At 43.7% G+C, this 20,069-nt stretch overlaps 1 protein-coding gene across 1 annotated transcript in view; it reads left to right on the top strand.

Moving 5' to 3' along the window:
• The window catches only part of LOC149467455 (glutamine--tRNA ligase-like), a 124,124-nt gene that overhangs the window by 46,679 nt on the left and 57,376 nt on the right, over positions 1–20,069 (top strand). The window contains exons 5-7 of the mRNA XM_089671652.1: positions 1,070–1,134; positions 4,666–4,719; positions 11,683–11,737. Of these exons, the coding sequence (XP_089527778.1) occupies positions 1,070–1,134; positions 4,666–4,719; positions 11,683–11,737 (174 nt within the window). The remainder of the gene's footprint in view (positions 1–1,069; positions 1,135–4,665; positions 4,720–11,682; positions 11,738–20,069) is intronic.

A 20,069-nucleotide genomic window follows, 5' to 3' on the forward strand; every position in this document is an offset into this window, starting at 1 on the left:
CTCGTGCACGCTCGCTGCAGAGCAGGCCCTGTGTGTCCATTTGAGACACACAGCTCAGCCCTGTCCCTGGTTCTCTCCACACTGCTTGTGATTGACAGCATCAGAAGCCAATGGCTTTCACTGCTTCCTCTCTGTCCAGTGAGGAGAGAGTGAGCCATTGCTCTCATGCACATGCTGGGTTGAGATCGGGCTCAAGTTTTTTTTGTTTTGTTTTTTTTGTTTGTTTTTTTTGTTGTTTTTTTTTTACCTTAATGCATAGATTGCAAAAAGATATTTAAAAAAAACTTTGAAATCCTTTAAACCTGGTTCTAAAAAAATGTACAATGTCAACACTTGTCAATACCTTTTTTGTCTCCACCCTAACTCTATACACATGGTTTAATGGAGGTACACATTATGCTCTATGGCTGGATTTCCACTATAAAAGTGAAGTCCAAACAGACACACATGCAGCTCTGTATTCATTAATAGATCCTTTAAATGTATGTAGTGAAAAGCAATCCGTGTAAGTACACGAATGTTGACCCAGTATCTTGCAACCCCTGCACAGCATTGGCAAGCCTGGTGCAGGGAGGGGCAGCACAAGCAGCCAGTCGGTTGTGCTGCAGTACTCATGTGCTACCAAGAGGGTTGTAAGATAAGCTTCATCAGCTGTCTTTTTACTTTTGCTGCCTAGTCCACAGGTTCGGAAAAGAGCAGGAAATGTTGTTGACCTGCTGCAGATAAAAATCAGACCCCCTGCCCTGCCAGACAGGGCGGTGTTGTGTGGCAGAGCTGTTTAAATTGGATGGGCAGAAACCCAATTTCTCTGGATAGTAAATCGGCCCCTTAGTTTGTGTAGGAGACGGAAGTGCAGTCATAGCAACCAGATGCTGTTTTTCATGCACCCAGTACATCATGATCTCGTCTGTTATCGTTCCTCTAGATACTTGTGTGCATTAGATATAGGTTCCCCTGTGACTAGATAGGCCAAGTCATATAGTTCTTGGTTCAGCATGCAAAATGACAGGCGGCACAGTGTTTATTTTTGGTTCAATGTAGATTCTGTTTTTCCAAATCCTATGTGCAGGGGAAGCAAGGAACCGACTGAAGTGGGCAGATGGAAAAATTATCAAGAACGAGGTAGACATGCAGGTAATTTTTCATTTTTAACACGAATTTCCACATATGCCTTTCAGAGTATACAGGTTCTGATTTACACTACAGGTAAATGGAATGACATACATGTCATACACTCTGATCTCGATGCTTAGAATGTTATGACAGCGTTAGACAACTGAAGAACCTGCATCGGTAACTACATCTGTTTTACCCCCGGTTCACATATGTGCGGGCCGCGTTTTGCGCAGGCACGAGAGCCCATTCATTTGAATGGACTCCCGTGCCCCGTGACACGCAGGGAAGAACCTCCTGCACTACTTCTGAAAACGCAGCCCGCACGTGAACCTCTGTTCCCAGTACGGTTGTGTTTTCCAGTGCGGGTGGCATGCCATTAAAACTAATGGCACCCGCCCGTGGGTCCGCATTCCTCTGTGCGGGTGATGTGGCTGCACGGATTTTCGTGCGGATGCGCAGCCGCACCACCCGCACATATGTGAACCTAGCCTTCATGTATGTGTACTTTTTGTAATTAGTTGTAAAATTACAGTAAAAAAATGTATCTGATTAAAAAATGCATTTTAATTTTTGTTCAAATGATTTCCTTACACTGATTCTTGCTGTTCATTAAAGTGGAACTACACTGCATCTGAACACCACAAACCAAAAATACTGTAACTAATTTTTAATATTCAAAGCAAATTCCCTCACCCATCCATGTCTCCATGTTTTATTTTGCTGAGAAATAAAAAAGTTTCATGTAGCATTTACTTCCTAGAATCAATCTGCTCTTAGCTCAGGCATGCAGGCAGAGGAAGGTGTTCTTAGTTAAGAAAACTTCTGAAGACCCCTGGGATGTATGACCTAAAAACCAGAAAACTTAAAAATGTGTAAATAAATGATTAAAAAAAAGTTAAAACAAGTAAATAAATTATAATACAGGCGTACCTCGGTTTACAAATTTAATGCGTTCTTCAGGACTTTTCGTATTGCGAAAAATTTATAAACCGAAACGCGCTTTCCCATAGGAATGCATTGAAAAGCAATTTGTTCCGGAGGTCAGAAAAAAGTCAAAAGTTTTATCTGTTCAAAACTCTTTAAAGTGTAATTTAAAGGCATAAAGAGACATGATTAAAAAAAAAATGTAAATGCATTGAAAACCAATTAATCTGTTCCGGAGGTCAGAAAAAAGTTTTATCTGTTCAAAACTCTTTATAAAGTGCACTTTAAAGGCATAGTACTGTACAGGGACATGATTAAAAAAAAGAATTCGTAAATGCATTGAAACCCTATTAATCTGTTTGTATTGTGAAAAAAATGTGCAAACCGAGGCATTATTTTCAATGGATTTTCATTCTTAACCCAAAAATTACGTTATCCGAGGTGTTCGTAAATCGAGGTATGCATGTATACCTTCTCATTTATTTACTAATGCTGGCATCATAAGGATTGAAAATAGTCAATATTGATTGAGAGAGAAGTTACACTTTAAAGTGTATATAAATGCAAAACTAGTGCAGACATATCTGGCACCATCAGTAGGGATTTCACCCCCTTTTCAGTTCTAAAAGACCTCTACAATTCCCTAACCAAAGACCTTTCTATCTTCAGTCACATGACCACTTGGTCCCCTCCACCCCTCACCGCTCGGTGGGTTGGGGACAGAGACTGCAGATGATGCTTGGCAGCTTCCACCAACGTCATGGGCCAGTCATAGTGATGAGGGATGGGCTGTGGAAGAGCCACTGTCAATCAAAACATTCTTACTTACAGGCTCCCAGCTGTCTAAACCAGCCATAGATGGATCGAATCTCAGGCGGTTTTGCGGGCACCAGGCAAGATTTAATCCATCCATGGGCCGGCTGGTTGTACTGAAGTTGATCCATTGACTTTAGTACAACCAGGCTGTTGGGTTTTTCTCTTTTGGTCCCTGCCAGCGGCTATAGCCACCCTTGCATTCTGCTGGCAGGGAAGGCTCCTCACTGACAGAACACAATAGCACTGCAGGTGGGTTTTCCCCATCGACACAAATTTGTGTTGATGGGGAAAACCCACTGTGTTGATGGGGAACTAAGCAATTTTATTTCCTGCAACTTGTGGTTGTGTAATATATGGCCTGCTTTAGTCACTAGCAGCACTGCCTGACAGGGTGAATAAGACTTGGATCATGCTTACAAGTGGTGACTTGCGCTACAGACGGTAGACGAGTCAACAGTTCTTTGCCACCGCTAACATGCAAGTGGAAGTCATTGGAGTTTATTTATTAAAGCTGGAGAGTGCAAAATCTGGTGCAGCTCTGCAGAGAAACCAATCCGCTTCCAGGTTTTATTGCCAAAGCTTAACTGAACAAGAAGCTGATTGGCTACCGTGCACAGCTGCACCAGATTCTGAGTGAACTAGCTTTAGTAAATCTCCCCCACTGGCAGAATGAACAGGTAATTTTTATATAAACGTGTATCTATAAAAAGAAAGAGAGGGGGTACAATGTGACCTAGGAAAGACTTGGAGTGCCGCTCTAAGCAAGAAGGAAAAGTTTGTCCTTGCTCTCCAGGAATAAGGGTGCCAGTGCCAGGATGCACTCATCCAGAGAGTGTCAGACATGTAGCCGAAAGGGATGACGTAGAAGTAAGAAGTGGCCTCAGCCGTCAATGTTCTGTAAACCTTATGTCTGGTACAATTTACCCCACCTACCAGGGCTTGGTCATAGACCTCTATGACTAAGGCCCCCCGGTGGGCGGGGCAAAACATCAGTGGGCGTAGTTTGCGGCAGAGCGACGGCTGAGGCCGCTTCCTACTTTTACCTCACATTGGCTGGTCAGAGTTGCATCCCTTTTACCTAAAAGGCTTTAAGCACAAGATCATGTGAAACACGTTAACAAGTCCTGTATTCATGTCCTGGTGTTTAGTGTGTCCTATGGATCAATATATATATACACTATACTCCTCAATCCTCCAGTGTGCGGATGACCCTTCTTCCTGTTGCACCTAAAAGGCACACAATGTTTTATAGTTCAGCTAAAATATTGCTTTTGATGGTTTACATGTGCAGGAGACAGGTGCTCTTAATGTATACCTAAAGGCAAACTTTTTGATTTTTTTTTCCAGTTTAGTTTTGGATGGAATGCAGAGGGGATTAGAACCCCTGTCAGATCTTTATTGCTGTCTGTGCCCCACTGGGGAGATTCATCCTCTCTATTTGTCCTGGTGACCATTATCACAAAGTGGGGAAAAAAAACAACAAATTTTTGGTTAGTCAGCAGAATAGTAATAGAGGTGAAATCTTCCAATGGGGACATTGGTTCCTGTGACAACCAGGGATTCCCTTACTTTTTTGGACAGGAGGTGAAAAAGAAATCCTCCTTATCCAAATTGGGATAAACGTTCTGCCTGTAGTTCTACTTTCAAGTAGAAATGAGCACCTTTCGTGCCACTGCTCACTTAGTAAATAGCCCTAAACTATCCAAAACATTCTACCTTTTGGCCAAGGTACATTCTCTTCAGATTCCTCCATTGCCTTTGTCCTTTTTCTGCTAACCTTTGACCTTCTCCTCTGTTTTGTCCCCTCAGGTTCTACACTTGCTTGGCCCCAAGACAGAAGCTGATCTTGAAAAGAAACCCAAGGTATTTTGTTTATCAGCTGTAAACTGGTCATATTTGTGACCTCTCTTATGAAGGTCACATTGATGTACCCTAATCCAGCAGAACAACCAGTACGATCCTTGTACACGCCTTCAGGGGAGACAGGCTGTCTGCTGTCCTTGAGTAAATGGAGCTTCTAGATGTCACTGCTTATTTATTTTATTTCAAGTACTTGTATAGCGCCGTCAATTTACGCAGCGTATATATATATATATATATATATATATATATATATATATAATCTCACATTCACCACAGTCCCTAACCCTCAAGGGACATACAATCTAAGGTCCCCCTAACTCACATTTATACATACTAGGGCTAATTTAGACAGGAGCCAATTAACCTACTAGCATGTCATTGGAGTGCCCAGAGGAAATCCACGCAGGCACAGGGAGAACATGCAAACTCCAGGCAGGTGGTGCTGTGGTTGGGATTTGAACCGACAAGCAGAAGTGCTAACCATTTAGCCACTGTGCTGCCCTACTGCTTCTGGTTTAACTCATTACCCACTGATGTTAAATATGTCCTTGGTGGTAAGACTTTTAGGGTGGCAGACCTAGCTGTCAGGGACAAAGTGGACATTCAGGGCAATGTGTCGGTGCTCATGTAAAGCCAAACCTCCCACACCACCCACTATTAGCTCTTCAGTACGCCCTTGACTCTTCTGTCTTTACAGTAAAATACCTGGTGCTGGCAAGCAAGGGGGCCGGCATGTGTCCATGATGCTGTTTTCGTACCTAGCAGCCAGTTCCTAGGTTTGTGTACTGTCGTGTGAATGGAAGGGGGGGGTTGCATTACTACTTCCACTAAATTCCTACACCAGCTGTGACACTGGGTGATTGCTGCAGAGGAAGGAAGGGTCGGGGATTTGCTAACAAGGTTAGTATTTACACTAACAAATGAGTGAAATGACAGGGTCTCTTTAAGGCGAACCCAACATTATATGTCAAGCCAAGAACATGGTTTCAAACTTTGAATAGCTTAGGAAGCAACCCTGTATGGTTTCTACCTCTGTCTGGGGCTCTGTTCAAGTAGAAGTTCACCTCTTGGGTATTTTTTTTTTTTTCTGCAGGAGCCTGGAAAGTTTTGTACTCGCGATCATTGGATGGTGAGTGCAATGTTAGGCTCCTGAAGGCAAGCTCTACAGCTTTCAGCCCATACCTGTTTACAGGCTGTCAGTTTGAAAGCTACAGGGCTTGTGAATGAACTACAGTGGTGCGTATCGGCACCCTTGCAGTTCATTGAGAACTACCAGCTGTCTGCTGCAGTGGAATTTGGGACTTGTAGTTCAGATTGCGGTCACTGGGCGGATTGGGGTGGGAGGAGGGCACTACTGACGCATGTTACATCCTAAATATGCGTGCAACATGCTCAAAAAGGTGACCTTTAAAGATATTTCCCTTTGCTATATAAAACATATTATAAATCTCTCCTAAAGAGCCCTGGATAACGTGGAAGAGGATAACACTATGGTATTCTTAAAAATGTTTTCTTTCCCCCTCCTCCTGCCTAACCTGTATAGAACAAGATCTGTGTACTTATTCTTAATCCGCTGCAGTCCTGTAACGTGCTCTTGCAGCTCCTGCTCTCCTGTGTTATGCAGCTGCTGCTTGGGAGAGGAACATTGACAATGGCTTGACCATGGGAACCTACAGGTGATGTCAGCATGCCTGGAATTTCCAACCAATGGAGCTGCAGGATCACATGACTGGAGTAGATTGGTCACATGATTCTGCAGCTCTATGTAAGGGAATGCTCAACAGCTGTGAATTCTGGGAATCTTGACGTCACCTATTGGCTCCCATGGCCCAGCCATTGTCGGTGCTCCCTCCTCCCTGCAGCATCTGCTTGCTGACACAGGGAAGCTGGAGCTGTGGGATCACATGACTGGACTGGATTAAAAATAGGCAAGTACACAGATCTTTTTTTTGTATACAGGTTAGGCAAGATGGGTTGGAGGAGAAGGGAGGGAACATTTTTTAAGAATAGTTAAGACACTGGCTTTTCTTTCACTTTAAAACCAAACAGAAGATCTAATCCCTTTTCTCTTTTCAAAACCTAATGCTATACATTCTTTAAAAGTGTAAAATTCAACATAAGGCCTCCTCCACACGCCCATTTAACTGCATCCACCAGATTCCAGTGGCCAAAATCTGCAGGATCTTGGGACTATAATGGCAGGTGCATGCAAATAGCAGCGGCCCCTCAGCCTATACAAAGTATTGACAGGCTGACAGCTGCCAGCGCTGTTTGCATGTAGCTGTTCACCAAGTCCTTGGGGGTCCGAGCCTGGATGCAGTCGGATGCATCCAGGCTTGGACACCCATTCCTGACAGCAGTTACCTGCTTGGCGTGTGGCTACATGCAAGAAGAGATGGTCACTGTCAGTACTTTGTATAGGCCAGGTGTAGACAACCTTTTGGAGGTTGATCTACCTGGACAACATGGAGGACAGCAAAAATCCCTGGGGAGGGGGGCGGGGGTGACTTGAGGACGTCCAGCATTATTCTACGATTTTCTCCCCAGCCTAACTGCCCCTGACCGCCCAGCTTTTTCAAACATGGAGGCTTAGCATCCCATGTGGCTGTTACCCTGGGCGGTCTGTAAGCAAATACAGGATTGCCCACTAATCCAAATAGACATCCACCCATTAAGACATTTTCATTTTTACATAGCCAGCCCACTGCTTGCATCAGGACTGAGGGCTTTTGAAAAGAGCACTCAGGCAGGGTGCTGTGATGTTTTGAGTAAGCTCTATACAACACCTTCAGACCCCTTACACCAGCCATGATCTGACTGCATCACCTAGAGAAGCATAGAGGCTCAGTGATTGTCACTAGGTAAAAAATAAGTTATGTAATGAAAACCGGTTTTATTTAAAAATGTTATTAGCATATTGATGAGAAGGGAGCCAACATAAAAACAGGTTCAAGTTCCGTTTTTAAATGTCCTTCTTTAAGTCAAACATTCATATGTTTTTATTGTAAACTAAACATTGGCTGGTAATTTTAGGCACAAAGAGAGGGTTGGTAACAGAATGTTCTTAGCAGTACCTTGCTGAACACGGGGATTTGAACCAGAGGTGTAATGACTCCTTACAAAGACTCCCAATAGTACAGTGCCACCCAGTGGTCATATGGTGTCACTGGTAAATTGACCTTTGAACTGTTGAAGAATAAAGCCAAACTTTTTTTTTTTTTTTTTTTTTTTTTCTTTTTGGTCAGAGTGGAGTTGGATTAGAACACCTATTAGATTTTTATTGCTGTCTGTGCCCCCCCAGTTAAGGAGATTTTACCCTTTGTTTTTCCTGTTTACCATTTTCAGTGAAAGTAAGGGAAAACCCCAAATTTTGGGTTGTCCCCAGAACAGTAATAGAGGGAATTTTCTAATGGGGGCACTAGTTCTGGTAACCCAGGGGTCCCCAAGGAATTGCCTTAATTTGCGGGGAATTCCCTAATTTCCTATTTTGGCTATGGAACAGAAATTGATGGGAAATCTCCCCAATGGGACATAGAAAAATTAAAACAATGGTTTATGACCCTCCCTTACTCTTTCCAGAATGAAAAAAGTGCCTATAGTTCTACTTTAATTTTGAAAGTGTATGTCTGGGGAAAAATGGAAACCAAATTATATTCAGTACAATCTGGTAATACGTGAATATTTTCCCAGGTTTTGTCTCTTTAAAAATGCTGCAAGTAAAGAAAGGTGCATGTTGAACGTTCAAGAAATCCGGTGAGCTCCTAACATGTATGCACTGACAAGGCAATGTTGTATTGAAATCCCAATCAGTGCCTAGTGCTCCGCCTGAGTTCACCATTGTCCAATCAGAAAATGCTTTGCATTTTTTTAATAAATGCAAAGCATTCTCTAAATGGTAGCACAGTGGCTAAATGGTTAGTACTTCCGCCTGGCAGTACTAGGGTCGTTGGTTCGAATCCCAACCACGGCACCACCTGCCTGGAGTTTGCATGTTCTCCCTGTGCCTGCGTGGGTTTCCTCCGGGTACTTCGGTTTCCTCCCATACTCCAAAGGCATGCTGGTAGGTGAATTGGCTCCTGTCTAAATTGTCCCTAGTATGTGTATGTATGAATTTGAGTTAGGGACCTTAGATTGTACGCCCCTTGAGGGTTAGGGACCTTAGATTGTACACCCCTTGAGGGTTAGGGACCTTAGATTGTACGCCCCTTGAGGGTTAGGGACCTTAGATTGTACACCCCTTGAGGGTTAGGGACCTTAGATTGTACGCCCCTTGAGGGTTAGGGACCTTAGATTGTACGCCCCTTGAGGGTTAGGGACCTTAGATTGTACACCCCTTGAGGGTTAGGGACCTTAGATTGTACACCCCTTGAGGGTTAGGGACTGATGTGAATGTACAATATATATGTAAAGTGCTGTGTAAATTGACGGCGCTATACAAGTACCTGAAATAAATGGTACATATGCCCAGCAACTGGCCTCTTCTGTTCAGAATGCAGCAGGGCAGCCGCTCTATACAAGTCACAGAAGGAAGGTTGATGCAGAAATCGAGCAATTTTTCCTTTCTGCAATCCGTAGTGGAAGGAAAGAAAATTGCATCATCTATGGGCTATTTAAATTTTCAAGCAAGCTCCTAACAGTGTTGTCAGCTCACTACAGGAAGTTAAGAACTCACTGGATTTCTAGCAGAATCAATGAGTAATTTTCTGTGCTTGCAGCATTTTATAAAGAGTAAAAAAAATGAGAATGTGTATTGCAAAGAGTACTGAATTGTTTTTCCTTTTTGTTAATCCTGAAACATCCTCTTTATACTGCAGACCTCCAGTGACTCATTAACTTGCCTTCTATTTCTTTCTTTATTCAGTAAAAGCAAATAGTTGCTGGGGGTCACAGCTCACAAGGGCTGTGATTGGTCCAGCACTGTCACATGCTCCCTTAGCCCTGGAAATACCATGTATTTCTTTCAGTTCTTGATGGTAAATTAAGCTGCGGAGACTTAAAGGATGGCTGTTGCTTTCTCCTAAATGGGTAAAGTACAGGTTTTTTTTTTGGTTTTTTTTGGTTTTTTTTGTTTTTGTTTTTTTTAACCCCTTGGCGCCGGCGCCTCCCGGCCCTTTAAGGGTTTCAGAAGACGGGGGGTGGGGTTTTAGGGCCATGTGACCGCCGTGATTCACCGTCACGGCGGTTACATGATCGGGAAAGGTCCCGATCGAAAGAGGAGATCGGGACCTTTCCGTGAGTACCGGACATGTGTGCTGGGAGCGGGCAGGGCACATTCTCTCACCACGTATGGGTTTTTTTTTTTTTTTTATTGCACACAAATGTGCAGCCGCTCAGCGTCTAGGCCCAGACGCCGGGAGGCCGCACATTTGTGTGCCGCCGGCTTGAAGAGGTTAAAAACCAAATTCAGAAAAACTTTAGGTAAAGCACAGAAAAATATCCAGTGTTTAAAATGCTTACTTGCAGTGTTTTTTTCCTTATATAAATAATTTTGTACTCACTTGCAATGTGCCTTTTTGAACTCTAGCAGATTCAACTACTCCAGGAAATGTCAGCTCCCTAGCACACCCAGCTCCTTAAATGTCACAGCTCACTCCTCTTCTGGGAGAGTCCAGTTACTGTTTATGCTGACCCAGCTCCTTAGCCCCTCCCCTCACCTCCCGACATAACTTTTTATATATCTGTTGGGGCAGAATTGAATGGGAATGCACTTGAATGACAGCTCTAAGTCTGCTGGAGCTGTCGATGTGAAATCCAAGATGGCAGGACCTAGTAGCAGTCTCAGGGCTTTTAGAGGTTTACACAAAGGGAGGCTCTTACGGGTAAATAACATGCCTAAAATACATTATAACACACATATAATCTGAAGGGAAGATTGTTGTTGACATGGTCTGATGACAGGGTCTTTTTAAAGCTGTCTTTTATTTACAAGCCTGTCCTGTAATGGTTGGTTATTGCTGCACAAAGCAAAAAAAAGGCTTATGGCTGTACTTGTAAAGGGCTGTAAGATAACTGAACATGCATAAAGATCCGGTGTTACAGTCCTGTTGACAGATATATAGTTTTCTGTTCTTCTACATCAGCCATTCTCAACTAGGGTTCCATGGAACAGTAGGGTTCCTACAGATGTTTCTAGGGGTACCTTGAGCTGTGGTTGATTGACCCCCCCCCCCATTTGATGATACTTTCATACTTCCAGGACCAATGCCACTTGGCATAGCCAGCTTTAGGATACCAATGATCTATTTAGCTGTCTGTAAGGGTGGCACTCCACTGGCCAACAATATTATAGGGCATATTTGACACTGACTCCAATGAATTGGTTTTAGCAGGGGTTCCCCATTACCTAAAAATCATTTCAAGGGGTTTTTCTGGAGTAGTACATTTGAGAGAGACCCTTCTACATAAAGGACATCCTCTAAGGTTAGGTTCACATCTGTGCGGGAGGTGCCGCTGTGGATCCGCATGAAAATCCGTGCATCCGCACCACCCACACAGAGGAATGCGGGCCCGTGGGCAGGTGCCGTTCTAATGGCACGCCTCCCGCACTGGAAAATGCAACCGTACTGGGAACCGAGGTTCCTGTGCGGGCTGCGTTTTCAGAAGTGCAGGGACTTCTTCCCTGCGGGGCACGGGAGTCAATTGGCGCAGGGACTACTTCCCTGCGGGGCACGGGAGTCCATTGGCGCAGGGACTACTTCCCTGCGGGGCACGGGAGTCCATTGGCGCAGGGACTACTTCCCTGCTGGGCACGGGAGTCCATTGGCGCAGGGACTACTTCCCTGCTGGGCACGGGAGTCCATTGGCGCAGGGACTACTTCCCTGCGGGGCACGGGAGTCCATTCAAATGAATGGGCTCTCGTGCCCGCGCGGCCGCCTTTATGTGAACAAGGGGTAAAAATGGATTTTCTTTGAAGACAAGACACCTCATGGCTCAACAAAAGCACTTTTTATGTGTTTGTTTAGGCCGCAAAGCAGAAAGTATCGGAAACTGAGAAAAAAAACAATGAAGTTCTGAATGGTGAGTCATTTTTTTTTTGTATTTGTTTGTTTTTTTGTTTGTTTGTTTTTTCCCTTGACAATTTCTTTGTTTTCTGGACTCTCATTGCTGCAAGTATCGGATGAAAAACTCACCACGTCCCATTAGCATGCTCAGGGCTCTCAGTCATCACATGCCTGGCATTCTTGTTCAGTTGCTGCCTTGAGTCTGGTCAGTTACAACCTGCATAACGTGCTACTCAAATATTTACCTCCTCGGCGGCGCGGAGGAAGAAAACTTCAGCTCGCATTGTCTTTTATCAGTCACTGGCATTTGGTGGGAATGTGGCATTGAGGCTTGTAATTCGAGAGGGTGTCGGATGTTTTGTTTCACGGTTGACATGTGCGTGTGGATGCAGTCTATGCTGTTGAGGCGGTTGTAGCCTTCCCGCGCAGGTAAAGGTGGCAAAACGTGTTCTATTAGTTGTAAAACGTGAGAACAGTAACCTGGTTCAAGGAAGCTGAACTTTGGGGAAAAAAAAAAAAAAACAATCATACTGTATGCGTTGCTCGTTTATAAAATATCACTCCTCTGAAAACTGTGTAGAGCAGAAATTTTGGACCCAAAGCAAACAAATACCTGCAGCTAAAACCTCTCTAAATCCAAGAACAAAAAATGTAATATATTGCAGCTTACCAGTCCTTAGATATGGTGGATGCATTTAGTTTTTCTGTTTTTTTGCTTTGTATTTGTTTGTTTTTTCACCCTTTTATTTCCATCTGGTGATCTAGCCGTTAATGTACCTTTTTAGTCCAAGGGTGACAACACTGAAGTACTGAGAGCCTGTCACTCTTGGTGCCGTTAGACACTAGCCTTCATCAAGTCTTAACACGCATCATTTTATTATGATTCTGTTAACTTTTAACCCCTTCATGCCTAAGGGTAAAACAAATCTTAATGCCTAAGAAAACTCCTCCAAGTTTGACATGTTAGTAAAACCGTACATATTTATTTATTTCAGGTACTTATATAGCGCCGTCAATACACGCAGCGCTTTACATATATATTGTACATTCACATCAGTCCCTAACCCTCAAGGGGTGTACAATCTAAGGTCCCTAACCCTCAAGGAACGTACAATCTAAGGTCCCTAACCCTCAAGGGGTGTACAATCTAAGGTCCCTAACCCTCAAGGGGCGTACAATCTAAGGTCCCTAACCCTCAAGGGGCGTACAATCTAAGGTCCCTGACCCTCAAGGGGCGTACAATCTAAGATCCCTAATTCACATTCATACATACACATACTAGGGCCAATATAGACATGATCCAATTAACCTACCAGCATGTCTTTTGGAGTGTGGGAGGAAACTGGAGTACCTGGAGGAAACCCGCACAGGGAGAACATGCAAACTCCAGGCAGGTGGTGCCGTGGTTGGGATTCGAACCAACGACCCTAGTACTGCCAGGCTGAAGTGCTAACCATTTAGCCACTGTGCTATCACAACTTCTTTGTGATTCCAGGTGGATTATACCTTTAAAGGAAAAGTGGCCCAGAATAGTATAAAAAAAAAAAACTTTTTCTTTAATTTTTAGGTTTAATTTGAGGGTATGTACATCAAAATTGGAGGAAGGGTTTAGGAAATACGGATCTTAAGAGTAGCCATCCCCCTTTTTTCAGGGGAGCAAAGTAATCGGACAATTGAGTCTTAGATTGTAAGCTCCAAGGAGCAGGGCCCTCCTAATCCTCGTGTATTGAACTGTATTGTTGCTGTATTGTCTCCCGTTATATTGTAAAGTGCTGAGCAAACTGTTAGCGCTATATAAATCCTGTATAATAATAATTGATTAAAGCGCTGTTTCATGGCCAGGTGTGGGCTACTACTTTATTTCTTCATCAATTAAGCAGGTAAAAGGTCTCAAGTTGATTCTCTGAGTGTGTCACTTGCATTTGGAATCTATTGCTGTGAACATAAATCATGCAGTCAAAGGAGCTGTCCATGCAAGTGAAACAGACCATTGTAAGGCTTCAAAAATTAAATCCATCAGAGAGAGCAGAAGCATTAGGAGTGGCCAAATCAACAGTTTGGCACATTCTGAGGAAAGAACAACGCACTGGTGAGCTCAGCAACATAAAATAGGCATGGACGTCCACGGAAGACAACAGTGGTGGATGATCGCAGGATCCTCTCTATGGTAAAGAAAAACCCATTCACAAAATCCAGATAAGTGAAGGACACTCTCCAGGAGGCGGGCGTATCATTGTCAAAGTCAACAATCAAGAGAAGACTTCATGAGAGCAAATACAGAGGGTTCACTACAAGTTGCAAATCATTCATAAGCCTGAAGAATCGAAAAACCAGACTAGACTTTGCCAAAAAACATCTTAAAAAAAAAAAAAAAAAAAAAAAAGCCAGACCAGTTTTGGAAAAACATTCTTTGGATGGGTGAAACTAAGATTAATCTGAACCAGAATGATGGGAAGAACAAAGTGTGGAGAAGGCTTAGAACAGCTCATGATCCAAAGTACACGTCATCTGTAAAACATGGAGGCAGTGTGATGGCATGGGCATGCATGGCTTCCAGTGGCACTGGGTCATTGGTGTTTATTGATGATGTGACAGAAGATAGAAGCAGCCAGATGAGTTCTGCATTGTTTACAGATATACTGTCGGCTCAGATTCAGCCAAATGCAGAAAATTTAATTGGACGGCACTTCACAGTACAGATGGACAATGATCCAAAACACACTGCAAGAGCAACCCAGGAGCTTTTGAAGGAAAAGTGGAATATTCTGCAATGGCCGAGTCAATCGCCTGATCTCAATGCCATTGAGCATGCATTTCACTTGCTGAAGGCAAAAATAAAGGCAGAGAAACCCACAAACAAAGAAATGAAGACGGCTGAAGTTAGAGCCTGGCAAAGCATCAGAAAGGAGGAAACCCAAACTTTGGTCATGTCCATGGGTTCCAGACTTCAGGCAGTCATTACCAGTAAAGGATTCTCAACAATATATTACAAATTATAATTTTATTTATGATTATATGCTTTTGTCCAATTACTTTTGGTCCCTTGAAAAAAGGGGGGATGGCTACTCTTAAAAGCTGTAATTCCTAATTCCTCCAATTTGGATGTACATACCCTCAAATTAAACCTGAGAGTGCGCACGTTCAGTCCATATTCATTATATAACTATAGTTTGAATATGTTTTGGTAAATACCTGAAAAAAATCTAAAATTGTGCCTGTCCAAATATATATGGACCTAACTGTATATATGAAGTGAAGTGCCTGGCCTCGGGTCATACAGAGATGAAACCAATCTCCCTACATATGTTGTGCCGGTTTATCTGCATCATCCATATAAAACTCAATAGACGGAAAGCATTTTTCATACTCGCATAGCAGGAGGTGGGGAGCTGCAGTTGCACACTTTTGCCCTGATAGCTGATTGGAGAGAAAAGACCCCCCCTCCCCCCCCAAACTTCACACAGGAACAGAGCTGAGGTTGTCAATAACAGGCTATGTGCTGAAGGTCCCTCCCCTGTCACCTTTTTTCTCTTGGTGTCAGATTAGGAGACAGCAGAGAGAAATTATACTTAGTTCTCTGGAGAGAGGCAAGTAAACACTAAAGAAATACATGCTTTGTTCAGCTTTCTTGTTTGAGCTTTTACTTCCATTTTAGTTAATCAACTGCCAGGATCAACAGGTAATACATTCATACCAGGGAAGCTCTGGAAAAAAATAGATATCCATCCTTACATGAACCAAATATCTAGAATGCTGTAGCTACAAGGCCAAAAACATTTTTGAAGAAAGGTTGTAGGGGATATGACTGAGGAAATTCAGAAACCTTTTAAAGGGCGATGGCTAACAATAAAGTACTTTTTAAGGTTGAAAGATGTAAAGTGCAGTAGTTCGGGTTTAGTAATTGCCAAATACGTGTTCTGGACAAATGAGGTTTCACTTTCACAGATCTGATGGACGTAAGATCCTGAAAGACATTTGGCACTAGCCCTCTGTAATCATCTTTCTACAAAGAAATGGAAAGCCATCCTTATTGCAGAATTGAAGTGGTTGAAAACCCTTGCAATATACCCAGTGAAGGGACTGCCGTCGTGATGCACAGAGATGAAATCACTCCTCCTACATAAGTTGTACCTATTTATCTGCGGACATTTCTTCCCTTTTTTATTATTTTTAAAACACACAGATCAAAGGATTTTTTTTCTCAGCTGCAGCTGTAAGCGGGGATCTGAAGTTTCGCAGTGCAGGTCTCACTGAAGTGAGCTCCAACGGGTACCCGAATTTGACAGATACCCGCTCCCACCTAGGCGATCAGAAACGGAAGTTGTCGTCCTACCCTCCCTCCCCAAAGTCTTGTTGGACAGGTGACAGGCCTCGGAGGACGATGGGGCCATTCAGGAAGCGCAGCGCTACTCGCGCATGCGCAGTGGGCACCCGGCTGTGATGCCGCAAGCTGTCACAGCTGGGTCCCCACACTAAAGATGCTAGCGCCTGGAATACGGAATGGCAGGTGAAACTTACTACGGTGGGGGAAACGCGGGATCGTGGGACAGGTGAGTGGCTGTTTTTTTTTTTTTTTTAAAGTCAGCAGCTACAGTTTTTGTAGCTGATTGACTTTATTTTTTTTGCAGAGTGAGTGGAACTCCGCTTTAAGGTAAAAAGGAACCTGCTGGCCTACGTTCAAACCTCTGTTAAGTCTGTGGAGTTTTAATTGGTAGCTCTAGTTAGATAATTGTTTATTCTAACAATCTTAAGATGTGTTAGCTGGGTGTGATTTCTTAGAATGTCAGCCGTGTTTTCACTGTAAGTATACATCCAGCTTAATTTTCATTTATATTAATAGTACATTTGCAAAGCTGCGTCATAGGATAGCGTTTAAAATTTCTGCATTAAAGTTACTGGTCATAGAGAATGGTGAGGTGAGTTCATGCCAGGGGCGGACTGACAGCTCATGTGGCCCCCAGGCAATAGGCTATCATGGGGCCCCTGTGTTCTTGCCCAAACAAAAAAGCCTATGAAAAAGGTACTAGGGGCATCTCATGGGGCCCCCTACTGACCCCGGGCCCTCGGGCAGCGCCCGAGTTTCCAAATGGTCAGTCTACCCCTGGTTCATGCCCAGACATAGATTCAGCTAAGAAGCTGTCCTCCTTTTCCTTCTGAGAAGGAGAGCGCATCAGACCTCCATATCTGAGGTCTCGCAGAATGTGATGTTAATTGGGATCACAAAAAAATAAGCACAGGAATGATTTTCCTGTCCTGCCAGCGCTTAACAGCAGTTATTATGACGATCCAAAATGTGAGGTGATAAATATAGAACTGGCTTCATCTTCTGTTAAAATATGCATGATTACAAAATGCTAGTACTTTGAATGACTAAGGGAAATGGACTGTACTGTCCTTTTTATAAGACTCACTTTAAAAATTCTTGAGAACACCCCTCATATTTTAGTAAACCGTCAACCTTTGTACTCTTTGTACTCTGTATACATACAAGTAAATTCTTTCATTTGAAATGTGTATTTCTCTTCCGTAAAACAAATGTGCACAAATCGCATTCTTGAACTGGCTATCACTGGGAGGAAGGGGGCAAATTGCTCCAGATGTGAAGTGTAGTCACCTAGAGCAGCCTTTCTCAACCAGGGTGCCTTGGCAAAATGTCCAAAAAATTGCCCAAAACTTGTATACAAGCCAGTGAGTGGAAGAAGCCTGCCTTTTAGTTACACAAAGCCACAGATTTTCATAGTGCACCATTACAACCTTCTAGCTACAGGCGTCTTGACCGCCAATAACCTCATCAGGTAAGGAGGTTGTCAGCTGCCTGCACAGCATCCTAGTTTGATCATCCCCTACCTCTCTCTGTGAGTGCTGGGGTCACATTAGCTCAGTGATAAAGAAAAACTGAGGGAGAAGAGAACAATGGAATACTAGTCAGTTCCGGTGTGCAGAAGTGTATTTGCTTTGAAAGAGTAAATCACCTCCAATGTTGGGTGGCCTACATTTTGTAAAGGGTGCCTTTTACTGAAAAAAGGTTGAGAAACACTGACCTAGAGGAGCATATACAGGGGATGCACTACATGATTTGCTGGTGTGAAAGTGACGACATGTTTCACATCGAAAGCGGAAGTGATTTAACATTCTTCTGCTTCCGCTGTGTGATGAGACACCTAGCTAACAGGTGGGAAGACTCACTGTGTGCGCTACTAGTAATATGGAGTCATGGGAAGGGGCGCAAGCATAGCTCTCATGCCTGCCGAGTGAACGGCACACATCCGGCACCCCCCCCCCGGCCACCTGAGATGCTGTCATTGAAGTCTGCCTGCTACGGGCGAGCCTGAGGTGGACAGGTGCATAGCGGAGCAGGGAGTGTTGCGGTGGCCGATGGTCACCAAGGGAAAGGAGACCTGGCGGAGAAGTGAAGGAGTCACATGATTGGTCAGGTGACCTGGAGTAGAGCCTGGAGCCGAGGTGCCGGAGAGAGCAGCACAGATCCGCTCTGTCCCATCCCTAAACGGGCCATTGGCTTGGACCCTGAGCAGAGCGTCAGACCCCCTATTGGGAAAGCGGAGCCTGACTGGTGACAGCGGCAGTAAGTGGCACGGGGGGAGCACGAGATGGATTTGGTCACAGGACATAGAGATCCGAGGAGGAGACTGATGGCACCGGGAGCCCACCTCACACAAAGTATAATCCAGCAATTGACGAACAGCCAGTGTGAATTACATACAGGACTGGTTAAATACCCGCATGGGGCTTTAAATCCCCAAAACTGAACTTTTGTGTATACCTGTATGTTACAGTGGAGGCTGGAAGCACCGAGGACATAACATTAGTGTTTGTGGGCCCGCAGAAGAAGTGGATGAGATGGTGTACTCAGGACTTAAGCTTAAAAGGGAACCTGTATTTGGTACTGAAACCCCCCCCCCCCCCCGTACACTTTGAGTATTATGAAGAGTTGATCTGTTAAGAGAGGGGGAGCGAAAACCCCTCAGGTGAATTTAAATACAAGTACAATAAAAAGTACATGCCCTTACAGGAGAAAAGCCCAGAAGAACTAACCCAAGAAAGATACAGAGAAGAAAATCATACTGAAGACCAGGGGAGATGATCTTTTGGGGTACTGGACAGAAACCAATTGAAAGAAATCTTAAATCTTGCAAGTGAAAGTCTATAAAACGAAATGGCGCTTTTACACCATGACATGGGAAAAGCCCTATCACGAGTTGAGGAAACGGAAGGGAAATTGGAAAAACAAGCACAAGTAATTAATAATTTAGAAGAGCACATAGAGGCAATGAAAAAAGAACACAATGTTATTTTATAAAATAGAAACCCAGGAAAACAGAGAGAATAACTTAAAGAACAGAGGTTTACCACAAATGGCACAAGGAGATGATCTAAGGGACATTACTAGAAGATTGTTTAACCCAATAATGGGAAGGAAAGAGACAACATCTAAAAATAGAGAGTGCATAGGATAAGAAGACCCCAAAAAATTACATCAGACATTCCCAGGGACATGATAGTAAGGTTCCACCACTATGAAGACAGAGAAACTATTTAGAAAAAGCTATGTGGGATCCTAGATATAAAATATGGTGAGACAAAAGTGCAAATTTTTACAGACAGAGCTCAAGAGACACTAGTCAGAAGAAGATCCCTGAGACCACTGCTAGATCAAATGAAGAGTAAAAATATTTGTTATAATTGGGGTTTCCCAGCATGCCTGATCAGGTGGAGAGATGGGAGATTAGTGAAGTTGAGATCCCCAGAAGAGCTAAAGGACTTCTGTGTAAAATTAGATTTAGTTATTGGATATGGAGGGGTGGATGGTAGAAAGGAAAGAGAAAAATGGATCAGTTGAGGAAAACTGGTAGAGTGTTTCTAGAAAGAGGGCGGTGGGGGGAGAGGTGAGAGGATTTTTTTTTTTTTTTTTTTCTTCTCTCCCGTAGCCCTGCCTCCATCAGATAATGTCTCTGGGATAAATTCCTTCCCTTGATAGACCGGCTAAAGGGGGGGGGGGGCTTTTGGAATGAGGTGTTTGGTAGACAGGACAGAGAATTATATCCAAGAAGACAGGGCAGGTGGGGGTAAAGTGAAGGACTGGGTATTAGGGAGGCCAAACATGCTGCCAGCGTCAGACCAAAATATGAGAGATCAAGGTCTAAAGGGGTGTACATGCTTGGAGTCTTACCCAGAAGAAGGAATCACCTGGAACTATGGGTCACAGTTGATTCAAAGACAAAGTCTTTGGGAGGAGGGAGGGGTGAAGGGGAGGGGATGGGGGAGATGGGTGGAAAGGGATCGGGAAGAAGGGAAAAGAGGGTAAGTCCTCTTGTTGAAAAAATTAGTTC

This window comes from Staurois parvus, unplaced genomic scaffold, assembly GCF_062004578.1.
Source record: "Staurois parvus isolate SC_StPar_1 unplaced genomic scaffold, SC_StPar_1.0 ptg000111l, whole genome shotgun sequence".
NCBI lineage: Eukaryota > Metazoa > Chordata > Amphibia > Anura > Ranidae > Staurois > Staurois parvus.